Here is a 14067-nt window from a genome sequence, read left to right as displayed (position 1 = left end):
AATACCAGCTGAGCAAATGTCAAGGTGGCCCTCTGGCTGTAAGTGGTTTTGTCTGCTCTATGTTGAAGTCTCGTTCTGTTGCATGCGTCGTTCAGCAGTGAGCTTGGGCTGTTCAGAACCTGGTTGGGAACGCTGGAGAGAAGGTATTGCTCCAACACATAGCCTGTACCCTAAGTGAGGAATTAGGCCCCTTTTTTTTCTCAGAACACAATCTGTGCCCCGAAGTCCCACCCATTCCTGTTTTATCCAGCTGTCCCCAATTGCCCCTCTGAAAAATGTTTCAAATACTGCATGAGTATTCATGATGATGAGCTGCAGTGAGGCAAGCGATGCTGCACATAGGCAGCTCCACATTTGTATAATGTAGAGGTGCAGTCAACTATGCGCAAATCAAGTATGCCTTGCAAAAGAAAACATCCAGCTGCACCATGAAGACACATCAGACCCCATCCACCTCATGCCACACCACCTAATATCACACCTTCTTTAGATACTTACAGTCTGTCAGAACTCTTTTCCTTAAGTGACATTGGAATACTTTCAGATGTTGGAACAAAGTAGAAAATATTACAGCTGTTTTCCTCTATGGGATATGTAGTCCTTCCCAATTAACAGTCATCTTCATAACTCGAACATGTCACACTGGTTCCCACTAACCTGTCAGATCCAGCCTTTCTTTCCTCGCCTCTGTATTCATAGAAGAGCTGTGTGTTTGTCCCCAGTGCACAACTTGAACACATCCACATCAGATTAAAGGATGTGTTGAGTGTTAGAGGTCTGCATGGGACTGCTTTTTCAATCCATCACTCAGATGATTTTTGACCATGTCTGCCTGCTCCAGTAGATAAACCATTCAACTCCCGCCCCATCCCATAGAGAAAGCAACACATGTAGTCCTTTGAAACTGATAATGCAGGTATTAAGGTACCCATCTTTATTATGATTTTGGATTGTGTCCCCTTTTTTGATATGTAATGTTGTTTCACGAGGCAGCAGATACAGACCAGATGCCACGATGTCATACTACAGATCGACAGTGATAGCGTGTCTCTTTACAGATCAGTTGTAGCTAAAATTTCTAAGCCTTGTTCAGACTGCCAGCCCAAATCTCTTTTTTGGGCATATACATATTGATTTTAGAAAGTCTGGACAGCAAAAATGAAGCACGAAATGTGATTTTTCAGATCCAAACTACATTTGGCAGTGGTTTAAAATGAAACGGGATTCCAATCCGATTTCTACAAATGGGTCTCAGTTCAGATTTTTTGAGCAGAATCCATGTTGCTACTAGCAGAGGGCAACGTGTAGAACTGCAGTCCGTGGACAGATGTTGAAACCAGTGGTCTGTTGGCTCTTTGCAGCTGAGAAGTTCTGCACTGCGACTTGACAGGGTAATTGTTTGGCGGGCAAAATGATGGACCTCCGTTTCTCATGCACATGTTGGAACCGGCATAGCTACATAGTTACTGATGCTTACATTGTTACCACAGCAACCTGAGCAGATAGATTGGTGATATGTCAGCTATGGACGTGGGAGAGATGTAAACTGAAACTGAACTTTTTTAGTCACATGTTTTAATGGTAGACGGAGCATTTACCTGAATGCCTCGGCCTAGTGTTTACAGCTTCTCCTATTTTCACATAAATTTGTGTTACAGGATGATACTGTTAATGATCCAATTAGTGTAACCATACCCTGCACCTGCAACATTTGTGTTACATGTTATTGCAGTCCCATTGCAGCCTCTTTACAGTGGATGGTCCATTTGATATGAGATCTCTATTTATTCCACTTCCTGTATTTATGACACTCTGTATTTGTCTTGTCTTTCAGTTTGTGTGCTTTTGCCTTTTCTGTTTGTTGTCTTTGCCATCTGCCGCAGGTGTACTGATGCCACACACCAGCATGGAAGATGTGCGCACACACATGCTTACAAAGCAAATGAAAGCCTTTAGCTCAGTGAATAGTTGGTGCAAATGTTTTTGTCCATGTGTGTGTGAGAGAGACAGAGCTGGAGGTTTGTGATGCTTTGCCCTACGGCCGAGGCATAGAGGATTAACTCTGTGTGTGTGTGTGTGTGTGTGTGTGTGTGTGTGTGTGTGCGCGTGCGCGTGCGCGTGCGTGTGAGTGAGTGACCTGATGTGGTCCTAAATATTGACTTGGCTGATTTAAGGGAGTATATGAAACATGAGGGCGAGCAGAGGTTGAACAGACATAGATACTTGTGTGACCTTATGTTGAGGTAAGTAGCAAATCAGAAAGAAGTGAATTTCTTCTATTAGTGTTTATCTAACTGTTTGTTCCTCTCCCACACCCCTCCTCTTCAATCCCATCCCCTAATGTTTTAACCCACTTCTTTCCTCCTACTTCATCACCTCACTTTGTTCATTTATCTTTTCTTGTCAATCCTCCCCGCCTTTCAAACTGTCTCAATTTCCTACTTTATTCTCCCTTCTCTCCTGTCCTATCTCCATCACCCTGAGTTCTTCATTTGCACCTCCTCTTCTCTGCCTCTTCTCTCATCACACCTTCCAACCTCTTCTCAATCCCTCTCCAATCTTTTCGCACTTCTCTCATCCTCTCCACATCCACCTCTCTGCTCTTCTACACCCTCCCCTCCTCTGTATCACCTTTTTCTTTACCATCCCTCCCTCCATTTCCGTCCTCTCTCTTCCCACACCACATCTATAGTGCCCCACCTCAGCGGGCGCCCGGTGCCTCCCCGTCTGCCCACAACATCAGCAGCGCCGCCGTGTCAGATCGTACCAACTTCTCCCGAGGGGTGGGCATACGCAGCACATTCCATGCGGGCCAGCAGCGGGGTGCCCGGGACCAGCAGGGCTCCGCCTACCCCGGCGGGCCCGCGTCCCCGTCACTGTCACATGGCAACAGCCAGGCCCGGAGGACACACGGCGCCACAGGGATTTTCAGCAAGTTCACATCCAAGTTTGTACGCAGGTGAGTGGCAGAAAAGAGAGGCAGGAGCATGGGAAAATGGGAAGGGTGAATCGTGACGATGAAACTCTGTGGTTGCAGTGTCGGAGAGAGGAGAAAGGAAGTAGCAAGACAGATAGGACAGGAAACGATATAAGGCAGAAGAAGAAAGTTCATAGTAAATGCAGAGCAGTCGTGGTAGCAGCTGTTCTACTTATTATCCAGCTACAAGTATAGTTTGAAGCTTTTTCGGAGTATTGAGGTTTCAGCTTTAAAGAGAAAATGACTAGGTTTACATTACAAGCCATCTCGTGCTCGTTTCCTCTGGGGAACGACGTACCCTACGTCCATGTCATCACTGGTTTTCAGAGTATTTCTTTAAAGGGGCTGGTCTCATCTCATCCCTATCACTAAACTTGTGCTGATCTGTAACTCTGCTGGGAGTAGAAAGGGAGAGGAAGGGAACAGCTGTGTCTCCTCTATAATTTTGTTTGGAGCAGTGGTGACTGAGGCGTAATTTTGGTTTTGGTTCCACGTCTGGCCCAGTATTCATCTCAGTCCTCTACTGCAGGTTGCAGCACTAAAACTGCTCTCATGGGTACCTAGTTGTAATCAAAGCTTGAGTTGATTTATTTCGATTTTTTAAAATTTCCCTGGAAGTGGTGTCAGCTTTGTAGCTTTGATCCAAGTCTGCTGTGTAAATACAGAGAGGTAAAGACAGCACAGTGTGGTTATAGAAGTGGAAGGGAAGGAGGAACCTGACTAATGTAGCATTTACCAGTAGTAGTCTTTTTTATTTTTTTACCGATGGATTTCCAGATTGCAACTAGACTGATATTTCTACTTGCCAAGCCAATTGGCAGACTTTTTTTTTTTTAAATAGGCAAAAATGTCAGTGTTTGATCTAAATTATGTGTGAGGGCTGGTGATGTCTAAGTCAAAATAAGAAAACGTAAAAGAGCGCAGAAGAGACGAAAAAGCAGCGAGGCTGACTGTCATATCATGATCAGGCCGACGTCAGAATGGAACATGTGGAGGAGAGGAAGTGACAGGAAGTGAGGGTTTAAAGGTGGCAGGGATGAACGCGACTGAAAGAGGAAGGGCCAAGTGAGCCGTGAAATACTGACAAGCTGAGAGAGCAGGTGAGGATGACATTTTCGTCATCGCTCCCATGTCACCAAGCAGCCCCGGAGGTTCATCATGAATACAAGTGTTAAACGTGTGCGAGGACGGGAAGTAGGAGAACGAGAGGATGAAATGTATTTTTGGTGAATTTTAGTTTGAGAGAAATGGAGAATGATCGAAGTGTCATGCCTGCATTCGTGGGTGTTGGTGTGGAGTTGGGGGGTGTGTGTGTGTGTGTGTGTGTGTAGAGGCGGAGGTACAGGCACAGCCACTCTCTAGGCCTCCCACTCAGAGATACTGTAGCTCCGTGGCGACAGTATCCATGGTTACACCGGAGATATCACTTTTCCCTCAACTATAAATACCGCTAGTGGGGACACCTTGACACACATGCACGCCACACATGCACACACAACTTGGCGTGCTGGTAGGAAGTAGAGGTGGCGGAGACAGAGAGATTGTGTTGCATTTGTACAGTTCATCCACACACACACACACACACACACACACACACACACACACACACACACTAGAGCTGTGTTTTATTAACATATCATATACCTTCACCACTGCATTTTCCCGCTTGGTCTGGAGAGCGATGTTTCTCCGTCCTTCAGACACATCGGTGTGCCTGCATGTGTGTGTTCGCTGAATTAAGTTTCTCAGTGTGTGTTAAAGATTAAGTTGTTGCTTAACCTGTGCATTTTCATTTGTGTCTTTGTGTGCTTATAGGAGGTGGTTTTCTCTCCCTTTTTTTTATTTTATATCACATTTGAACTTCTCACCTCACAAACACTTTTTTTCAGGATCACCTGGGACTGCTCTGTATGTGGAGGAGTGCTTCATTTCATATTGGGAGGGGAGGGGGGATGACTGTGTTCAAACTCTTCATGGAATTTTCCCACAGAGCTCATAAAATCTAAGGTGTTCTGGTGTGTGTTTTAATAATGTCTGTTCACACGCCCATACCAAAAATCCCCACATTTAAACACAGAGTAACACAGATTTTTATTTTTTTTTATTTTTTTTTTTGGTGGTTTATTTTTGGTTATTCAATGTTGGTTGTGCTTGCTGCTTGAATCCCAAATGAGCCTGGTTCATGTTGGAGAGTTTGCTTTTAAAGTTTGCTACACAGAGGGCAGCTTGTCTTTTACAGGAAAGTCATAAATCTATACGTTTTTATATATACGTTTGTTTCTCTTTCTTTCTTTCTTTATCCCTCTTTTGTTTTTGTAGAAATCTGTCGTTCAGGTTTCCGAGAAGGTAGGCAACACCCCCAACGTTAAATATAACCCCTTGATATACATACGTATATTCTCTTCTTCATATATATTTTTACATATATATATATTTTCTCCCTTTTTGGTGTTTCGTGCAGCTTTTTTTGTTGAAATCTTCCTTTTGTGCCTTGAGCCTTATCTTTTCTCCTCCTTTTTTTGTGGTTGGCCCCCCTTCTTTGAGCCTTCTGGTTTTGAGTGCCGTGTTTTGGCCCATTTTTATTATTTATTTATTTTTTACTAACTTCCCCCTCACCCAGCCACCCACTCACTTAACTCACTCCATCATCACGCGGCACAATAACACCCTCACCCCTCTTACTCTTCATCACTCCATCGTCCCTCCCGCCCACCTCATCCTCACCCCCTCCTTTTTTTTCTTTTTACCAGGTAGAGTGTGTGTGAGCTCGTATCCCACGTAGCGTCCCAGATTTAGGTCGAGTCCTAATGGTGCAATAGATCAAACTACTCCCTTTCTAATCTTAACCCTTTCTTAGCTTCACATTCAGGTAATGTCCTTCTGTTGAGCTTAATGGAGATCTTCCTCTCTAAATCTAAGAAACGTGAGGTAACGGTGTGAAATGTCATCCCATATACTAATGTCCTCATGTCCATACGCGTGTTGGAGAGAAATATAAGCAGCAGGTGTTTTTATTTTAGCCTCATTGTCTCACTTTACACAGGATGTTTAATATTGCTAACCATTATCAAAGCTAACGTCACCCACCAAACTACCACCCATCTCACCTCTCTGCTTTCATTGTTTAGGTCATTAGAATCAAGTTAGAGGCTTGAGTTCTGTGTAGGCCTGTCACAATAACTACTTTTGTTGTACAACATATTGCCTCAGAAGTAATTGCAATAAACAGTACTATTGTTCCTTTGAAACCATTTCATGCCACTGATATAATAATGTAATAGCATAATTATGCAAGTGCATCCTTTCAAAGAGTAATGAACTTTTAATTCTTAAGAATTAAGTAATTAACAACTATATTTAAGAAAGTATATGTAAAACTAAAGTACCTTTATAGAATTAGCCTAAAATTACTCAGTTTGAGACTTAATACAAAATTTGACCATCAAAACATAACCAAGTCAAGTAATAGACGAGTTTAGCAGAGCTTCCGAAACTCCGCAGTTGCCTCTATAATCCAGCTGGTGTGCTGCAGTCAGCTCCCTGGGATGGACGGCCTGTGATCCGGCGTTTTGCTGATGGATTTACGGAGTAGAGGATGATGTTTTTAGGGAGTAAAGCTACAGACAACAGACTTTTTAGCTTGTTGCCAGGGGTTGGCAAGCTAATGATGATCAGAATTGTGCTTTAGAAAGTGCGACTTCAGACTACCAATGAGCTACACACTCGTCTTTGAAGTGTTTTACTTTTCTTAGGACTCGCTCAAGTAGGCAGAGTTGGAGAGAAAAAAACATTGCATCCAAGACTTTAAATGGGCATGAAAACCCTGCTGTTTATTATGGCATCATGTTGGTGACGTTATTATGCAAACAAATACGCATGTAAGCCCAACAGGCAATATCAAGGTCCGCAAAATGATCGAGGTCATGTCCATGTATCGTAGAGTAAGTCGATAACGTAATTATTGTGACAGGCCTAGCTGTGTTTTTAGATTTTTGGTGTAAGCTTGCGATGATCCCACAGGGGAAGTAATTAGTAAGAAGACCCTGGCTGTAGTTTGTAGCCGTGGACGGAGGTAGAGAGGAGGAGAGGACCCGGGAGGGACGGGGCTGCAGTGATTTCTCAGGCTGCACTCTTTTTTTCTGGAGGCTGCACTCTTCTTTTCTTTTCATCGCTCTGTTCTCACTCTGGCACTGGCTCTCTAACAGCAGCAGCAACAGAACTGGATGGCTTTGACCTACTCTGGCTGGAAAAGACCTTTATGCTGTGTACACACACATACACAGATAACAATTGATGCACGTACACGAACATTTGCACTGACATGCCCAAACATTTACATAAACACACATCTTATCTCATGCTCACATAGATAGTTGCACCATACACATATGCTAAAAGATATGATGACACATTTCACAACCACATTTGTCCCACACACACTTTTGAGTGTGTTGTCTGCTTTCTACCAGCAGGTAGAGCAATTCTCCTTTAATCTTGATCTGGACCATTGCTCCACCTGGTGGTTAGAAGTTATAAAACTTTTATATCACAGTGTAATGATGAACTACCTCTCAGTGTTTCTATATAAGCAGCAATGCCTTTGGCCTATTTAAGGGAACTCATGAATCATTGCATTTGAAATATGAGAGGGAGAAATAATTAATCTGCCGTAAAAATATATGTATAAATATGGGGAAAATGGGTTATTATGTTCATGAGCATATGATTAGATTCTAGCAGCATGTATTTACAGTACACTCTATATAATGGACAATAAAAGTTCTAAATAACTATGGTGAGATATATTTAAGTTCAAGTAATCATCAGTCCTTTGTTTCCCCTTGAGGTCATTGTGCCCCTCCTCTGGGAGCCATTTTGCATCCCTTCATATTAAGTCAATTCATACAGAGCATGCAAAATGGCACGAATTACTCAACTTTATATTGTTCACCAGTTTACCTCTGTTATTTAAGAAATCCTTGTATTATTATTTTTTCCACTTCTCCCACATGTCATTTCCCATGTGCTACATTTTAACCATATTTCTGTTGCAGAAGGTATTTTACATGATGTTTTTTAATGGGGCAAAACAGGAATGATGTCTTTTCCCACAACAGAATGAATTTAAAGCCATAAACTATTGAATTTGTCATGTATGTGTCACTTTCCTTCCATTGTCTGCATGTGTTTTGCTGTTTTCTGTCTGTTTCTTTGTTGTTGTCTGCTTTTCTCCGTTTTTTCTTTTGTGTTTTTTTTCAGTCTTGTCTGCTGGTATGAGAGAGACTATTTGTGTGTGTATGTTACATATGTGTTACATAGGATTTTTTAAACAGCCTCGTTGTAGGTCCAATGTTACTAATAAAGGTTGTAATACAGTGCTGGGATCATTAATGCTCCTAACCTCCTTTAGCCGCACGACTCGCCCTCACCATGCCGACCGTTCTGTTTCAAACCATTCCATCCTGGTCCAAATTGTTCCATTTCTCTTTTTGTTCCCAAACAGTCCATTTTGTTGGAACCCATTCCAAGCCACTCCATTCTGTTCTCAACCAATCCAGTCTGTTCCATTTTGTTCCGTTCCAAGCCATTCCATTCCATTCTGTTTTAAATCATTCCAAATTACCTTTTGTACCCAACATTCCAATCCATTGGATGCCATTTCATTCTGTTCCAGCTTGTTGGACAGACATCTGGATATTATGAGCTATCTAGATTTTATCCAGACTTTCCATTGAGTTCCATTTCTATTCAGGCCACTCTGTTCCAGTTCTATCCCAATTCCAGGTGTTCTTTTTCATCCATCACCCTTTTCTCATCCTGGTTGCATCAGCTTCCTGTTAATTCCAACATAGTGTTATCATAACCCAAGTGTTCCTGAAGTGCAGTTTTATTAATTACTAAATTAAGTTGCACCACATTAGTTCTTACGTCGAGATTAGTTGTTCCAGAATACTTTGTGTAACTGTTGTGTAGCTAACCGAATGGTAAGGGAGGTAATATTTTGAGAGTTTCCCAAAAGTAACAATATACCTTTAAGTGTAAAACATTATGCTGATGAGTTTAGACCACCTGATCAAATAGCGTCAGTTTGGCTAGCATGATCAGATGTTCCCCTCGAAACTGAACTGTAAACAGCATGAATACGATTAACTGTGAGACACGCAAATGAGCCTGCATCTTAAAACAATTGGCAGTTATGTTTAAACCAATGAAGGAAGCAGTAACTAGGAATGTAGGAACGCCCTAACACATGGATTTATGAATGACTGGTGCAACTTGTCCTTTTCTGCACTCATCATTACAACCCATTGAACATTCGTGGCGTGTTGCCATGAAGGAGCTGTGCCATAGTGGTTACTCAGAGTGGACTGGCATTGTAGGCCGTTAAGTCATCAGGTGGCTCTGGCCTTACATTCGAACAGTTGGAGTGGAAATGAGGTATTTGGCGTTGATGCTCGATGTGGTTGGGTTGAAACACACAGGCAGGCATGGCGAGCAGCGTGACTGTGATCAGCCAGCTGATTTACTGTCTGTGCAAGAGTCCAGTTGTTGCCCTTAGCCCTCAAAAAGACTAAACTTGTGTTGATTTTTCTCGAGGAGTCCGTATGAGGGAGAGGGTCGGGATGAGGGGAGCAGGTGAGATACAGAGCAGCCCGGAAAAACCCCATAAACCCCCCAGACTCTACCAAAACCGCCTGCCAATCAGTAGACTGGAGCCAATCACTAGATGATCTCTGAGCTTGTTGTGAATGGCTGGGAGAGGGAGGGGAGGGAAGGGGGGGGCGAGCTGGAATGTAATTGGTTGGTGATGGTGATAATGGCTTGACCAATCAGGGGACGGGACATTAGCAGTGAATGGGAGCATCCCTGAGAGTGAGAGTGCCGGTGTGGAGGTGAACCTGCATGTGTGTGTGAGGGGGAATCAGAAATGAAGTACCCAAATGTGTGTTTGTGTGCAGGCAGATTAAAAATTTACTAAATCACACACAGATATAAATTCACACTCACATTTTAGTAAGCAAAGATGTGCACACACAAACACACACAGGGGTACTTAAAAAAAAATTTTTTTTGCTTTTTGTCTCCATTCATTACCATGACCTCATCATCTCCCTCTTCCTCTCAATCATTCCTCCATTTCTCCCTGCTCCTCCTCCTCCTCACTTTTTTGTCTCTACCTTTTTAAAATATTCTCTCAATTCTCACACTTCTTCTTTTTCTCTCTTTGCTTATTTCTTCCTCACCCTCCCTTTTCCCTCACCCTTTCTCCTTATACCCTCTTCTCTCTTCTTTTTATCTACCCTGTCTTTGTTCTCTTGTCTTCCTCCACCTCTCTCCTTCTCTTCCACCCTCCCATCCCTCACCCAGGTCTATGCTGAGCAGCACAGTGGACAAGTCAGAGAAGACGTCTGGCGGTGTTCTCTCCTCTTCTTCCAACAACGATGAGAACAACTCCTCACCAGGATCTGGTAACACTGGTATGTTGTTTTTTTCTATTGTCTGATTTTGTCAATAGCAGGATAAACAGAATGGTGGATGGTAGTACTTTTGTCTGAAGTTTGTCTGAGCACAGAAATATTTCTTGATGAACAGAAAAATCCAGACAAGAATCAAACATGGCACCTCAATTTATAGTATGTATCTTGATTTTAGAGGTAAAAAGTTCGAGAAGCTGCTGCAGGGCCCTTTAAACACTCTCAGCACTGATGATAAGGACCTGTGTTTTATCCTCATTTAAATTTTGGGACCTCTAGTCTCTCACAAAGAGTCCAGGCTAGCTGAGTGTCTGTTGTGGAGTGTGAAAGACATTGGCCTTTACCGGGTGGGGATTCTGAACTATTAATACCATTAAAGGATTCTGTTAATCCAGGAAATCAGAATATCTTGGCCTGTGCTTCACAGGTTTTGACTTCACTATCTTTTTTAGTCTCTCAAGAATCCCTTAACTTTAAGTAAGTGCAATACTAGATGACAGGAGTTCTCTTGTAATTAAAGGAATAAGAGATGCAAAGATAATGCTCATCAGTTGCTGCTGTAGCTTGACAGAACCTTCCACCTTTCCACAACTTTCCACAAGTTACATGAGTTTTCTGTCACTGCAGCATTTGACTACCCTGGAAACCAGACAGATCTGTGTGCCCATGTAGTATTTGCAGGGTTTCCCACACACTTATTTATTCATGGCAGGCAACGACAATCAAAACATCTACCGCTGTGGCTTGATTTTCTATTTTTGGAGCTGGACCTGTCATTAGGTGCACCATTGGAATACACATACCGTTTGGTTATGGTTTGGTGCACAGATGGAGCAGCAGAACGTCAGACGCAGTGAAAGTGACTAATGTGGAACTTTCTCTGAGTCCTATTTTTAAATTCTGATGGCAGTAGTGAAGTCTGTTTACTTTTGTCTGTCGCTCAGCACCACGTCACATTTCGTTGCTTTGAGTGGTTTCAGCCGTTGATAACGCTGCTTGGAAAATAATTATTTACTGAGAGGTTTCCGGCCAAATCAATTTTGCGATTTGGTCTGGCAATGTCAGGCTATCAGTTGATATCAGATGTCTTGAAAACTCTCATTTTCATTCAAGGGTATTTAAAGTTTCCTTCCCAGATTCAGTTATTCTTTGTCGTTTTTATTCAGTCAGTGGGTTTTATGGCAGAGAATCATTCTGTCAGTTTCATTTTACATTCTGCAGTCGTTTCTCCACTCTTGTTTCATTCTGCTTGTCTCTCTCTCCACACCTGTTGTTTTTCAGTTCTTGCTCCCTTTTCTTCCTTGTCCTCTCCCATCTTTGTCCTACTCACTTAATTTTCTCTCTGTGTCTTCTGTCATGTCCTCTCGTAACTCTCGGCCCCTCGCATCTGTTCTGCTATTTATCATGCAACCATCTATCAGTTGTCTCTCTTGTCTCTGCATTAGTTTCATCTCTCAGCTTCTCACCACTCTTCCTCTCCTCCCCCCTTCAGGTGGCACCGGCACCCCTCCGGCCATCGGCAGCCAGAAGGACTCTGCCAAGCCGCGCTCCCTTCGCTTCACCTGGTCCATGAAGACCACGTCGTCCATGGAGCCCATGGAGATGATGCGGGAGATCCGCAAGGTGCTTGACTCCAACAGCTGCGAGTACGAGCTGCGCGAGCGCTACATGCTGCTGTGTGTGTCGGGCAACCCGGCGCGTGACGACTTCGTCCAGTGGGAGATGGAGGTGTGCAAGCTGCCGCGGCTCTCCCTCAACGGCGTGCGCTTCAAACGGATCTCAGGCACGTCTATCGCCTTCAAGAACATTGCCTCAAAGATTGCCAACGAGCTCAAACTGTGAGTGCGGAGGAGCAGCGAGGAGAGATGAGATTAAAGGATGGAGGTGGAGGTGGGAGGGTGAAGGGGGTGATAGTGAGAATGATGCTGTAAGCAGGTTGGGGGCACCGTGGAGGTCAGGAGGTAAGCTAAAGGGCGGGATCACTTTAAAAATAACAAGATTGTTATCTGGACAAAAGGTCTGACGTAGGGCTATCGGTTCTCTGAGACTAGAAAACGTTTCTTTTCTAGAAGTTTTGTTCCTTAAGTTCACGAGGCCCTGCCATTAGAAACTGAGTCGATTTCCTCTGAGTTGTGAAGTACTTATAGACCGAGGTCTTCTTCTCTCTTCCCTGCTGGGTTTTTTTTTTCTTTTGTCACGTTCTACTTAGACGTTCCACTCTTCTGCATGTCCGATCTGCTCTCTCTGTTTTTTAGTAGTCACACTTTGATCACTTTGACCACTCCTGTCACTTCTTCCTGCTATTTATTCAGTTTTTCTGCACGGCTCTGCTGCCAGGTCTGTTTGGGTGGGAGGGAAAGCGGGTAAAAAAAAAAAAAAATGGGAGTTGGACGGAGGACAAAGAGAATGGAGCAATCGCTGAAAAAAACTTTCTGCTTTCTCTCTGAATCTCTAACAAGTGATGACGATTGACAGGAAGTGCGGAGCCTTGTTTTGCTGGAAAACTCAAAGGAGTTTTGATTGGATGTGTTCTGATTCTCCTCCAAAAAGTGAATGGACTCCAACTGAGCCAGGACTTTGGTCGCTGAAGCCCACTGTCTCACATACACACACACTCACACACTTGGACTCACACACCTTTAGATGGACTTTTGTTGGAAGAACTTTGCTGTTGTTGGTTAAAGGACCCTCTCCACCTGCCCACCCAAACTTCCCCTCCCACCCCAAAATGAACTTTTGAAAATCCACTTGATCCATCCTTCCACCACCTCCCTCTTCCCCTCACAAACACACACAAACACACACACCCTCTCTCCCTCTAATTTCGAACTGAACTCAGCACAAACACATCCATTGTTTTGCCTCTTCACTCCCTTTTTCTTCCTCATTTTGATTTCCGTCAAGTCCGAGGAGTCCAGTTCGACTTGATGTCATCGATGTACGGGCTTAAACCTGGCTTCAAGTCCTTTTTTTTCCCATTTAGTTTCTTCTTTTATGGCTTTTAAAAAAGAGTTGTGCACTGGAAAAGAGAGGCATATGGGAAACTGGGGAGGGAAGGACAGTTCACAGACAGGGGTTGTCAATGGATTTTATGTTGCCTTTCTTTGTAGAATTAAATTTGGGGTTTTGTTTTTGTTGTCAGCACATAAATGCTCGAATGATTTTATTTGTACTTTTTTTTTTTCCTTTTTTTTTTCCCTTTTTTTTTTAATGTTGGTATCACTTTGGTTGGCATCATGCCTTCATATCCAGAATGTCAACCCTGAACCAACGCATTTCTTGTCCCCTGTTTCTCCCCCCCCCCACCCACCCACACATCTTTTCTCTGCTACACGTGTTCCCAAAGAGCAAACACATGAAAAACGGTGTCTTTGGAGTATGTAACAAACAGTATGTGTGTGTGTGTGTGTGAGTGTATTAAAAAAAGATCACTGGAAAAAAAATAACAAAACAAACAAACAAAAAAAAGAAGAATCGACAACGACGACAACGAATGGTGAATTATTTTCTTCTTCTACTTTTGATTTGATAATATATTTTTGTGTCGTTGGAAATTTTGGGTTTGTACAGATTTGGATTTTTCAGGTCGGAGGGGACGGGGGGGTGGACGGGTTG

At 43.2% G+C, this 14067-nt stretch overlaps 1 protein-coding gene across 10 annotated transcripts in view; it reads left to right on the top strand.

The window, feature by feature from the left end:
- mark2b (MAP/microtubule affinity-regulating kinase 2b) overlaps window positions 1–13764 on the top strand; it is a 63913-nt gene extending 50149 nt beyond the window's left edge. For 4 of the 10 annotated variants that reach the window (XM_049569522.1, XM_049569527.1, XM_049569530.1 and 1 more), the window contains 5 exons: window positions 2693–2959; window positions 5297–5323; window positions 9575–9613; window positions 10346–10455; window positions 11945–13764. In XM_049569522.1, the coding sequence (XP_049425479.1) occupies window positions 2693–2959; window positions 5297–5323; window positions 9575–9613; window positions 10346–10455; window positions 11945–12294 (793 nt within the window). In that variant the 3' untranslated portion in view covers window positions 12295–13764. The remainder of the gene's footprint in view (window positions 1–2692; window positions 2960–5296; window positions 5324–9574; window positions 9614–10345; window positions 10456–11944) is intronic. The other 6 variants (XM_049569524.1, XM_049569523.1, XM_049569526.1 and 3 more) reach the window with 5 other exon arrangements.
- The last annotated feature ends 303 nt before the right edge of the window (window positions 13765–14067 follow it).

This window comes from Epinephelus fuscoguttatus, linkage group LG23 (genome assembly GCF_011397635.1).
Source record: "Epinephelus fuscoguttatus linkage group LG23, E.fuscoguttatus.final_Chr_v1".
NCBI classification, from domain to species: domain Eukaryota; kingdom Metazoa; phylum Chordata; class Actinopteri; order Perciformes; family Serranidae; genus Epinephelus; species Epinephelus fuscoguttatus.
Note: the sequence above shows the minus strand (reverse complement) of the source record. Positions and strands in the feature narration are given on the sequence as shown.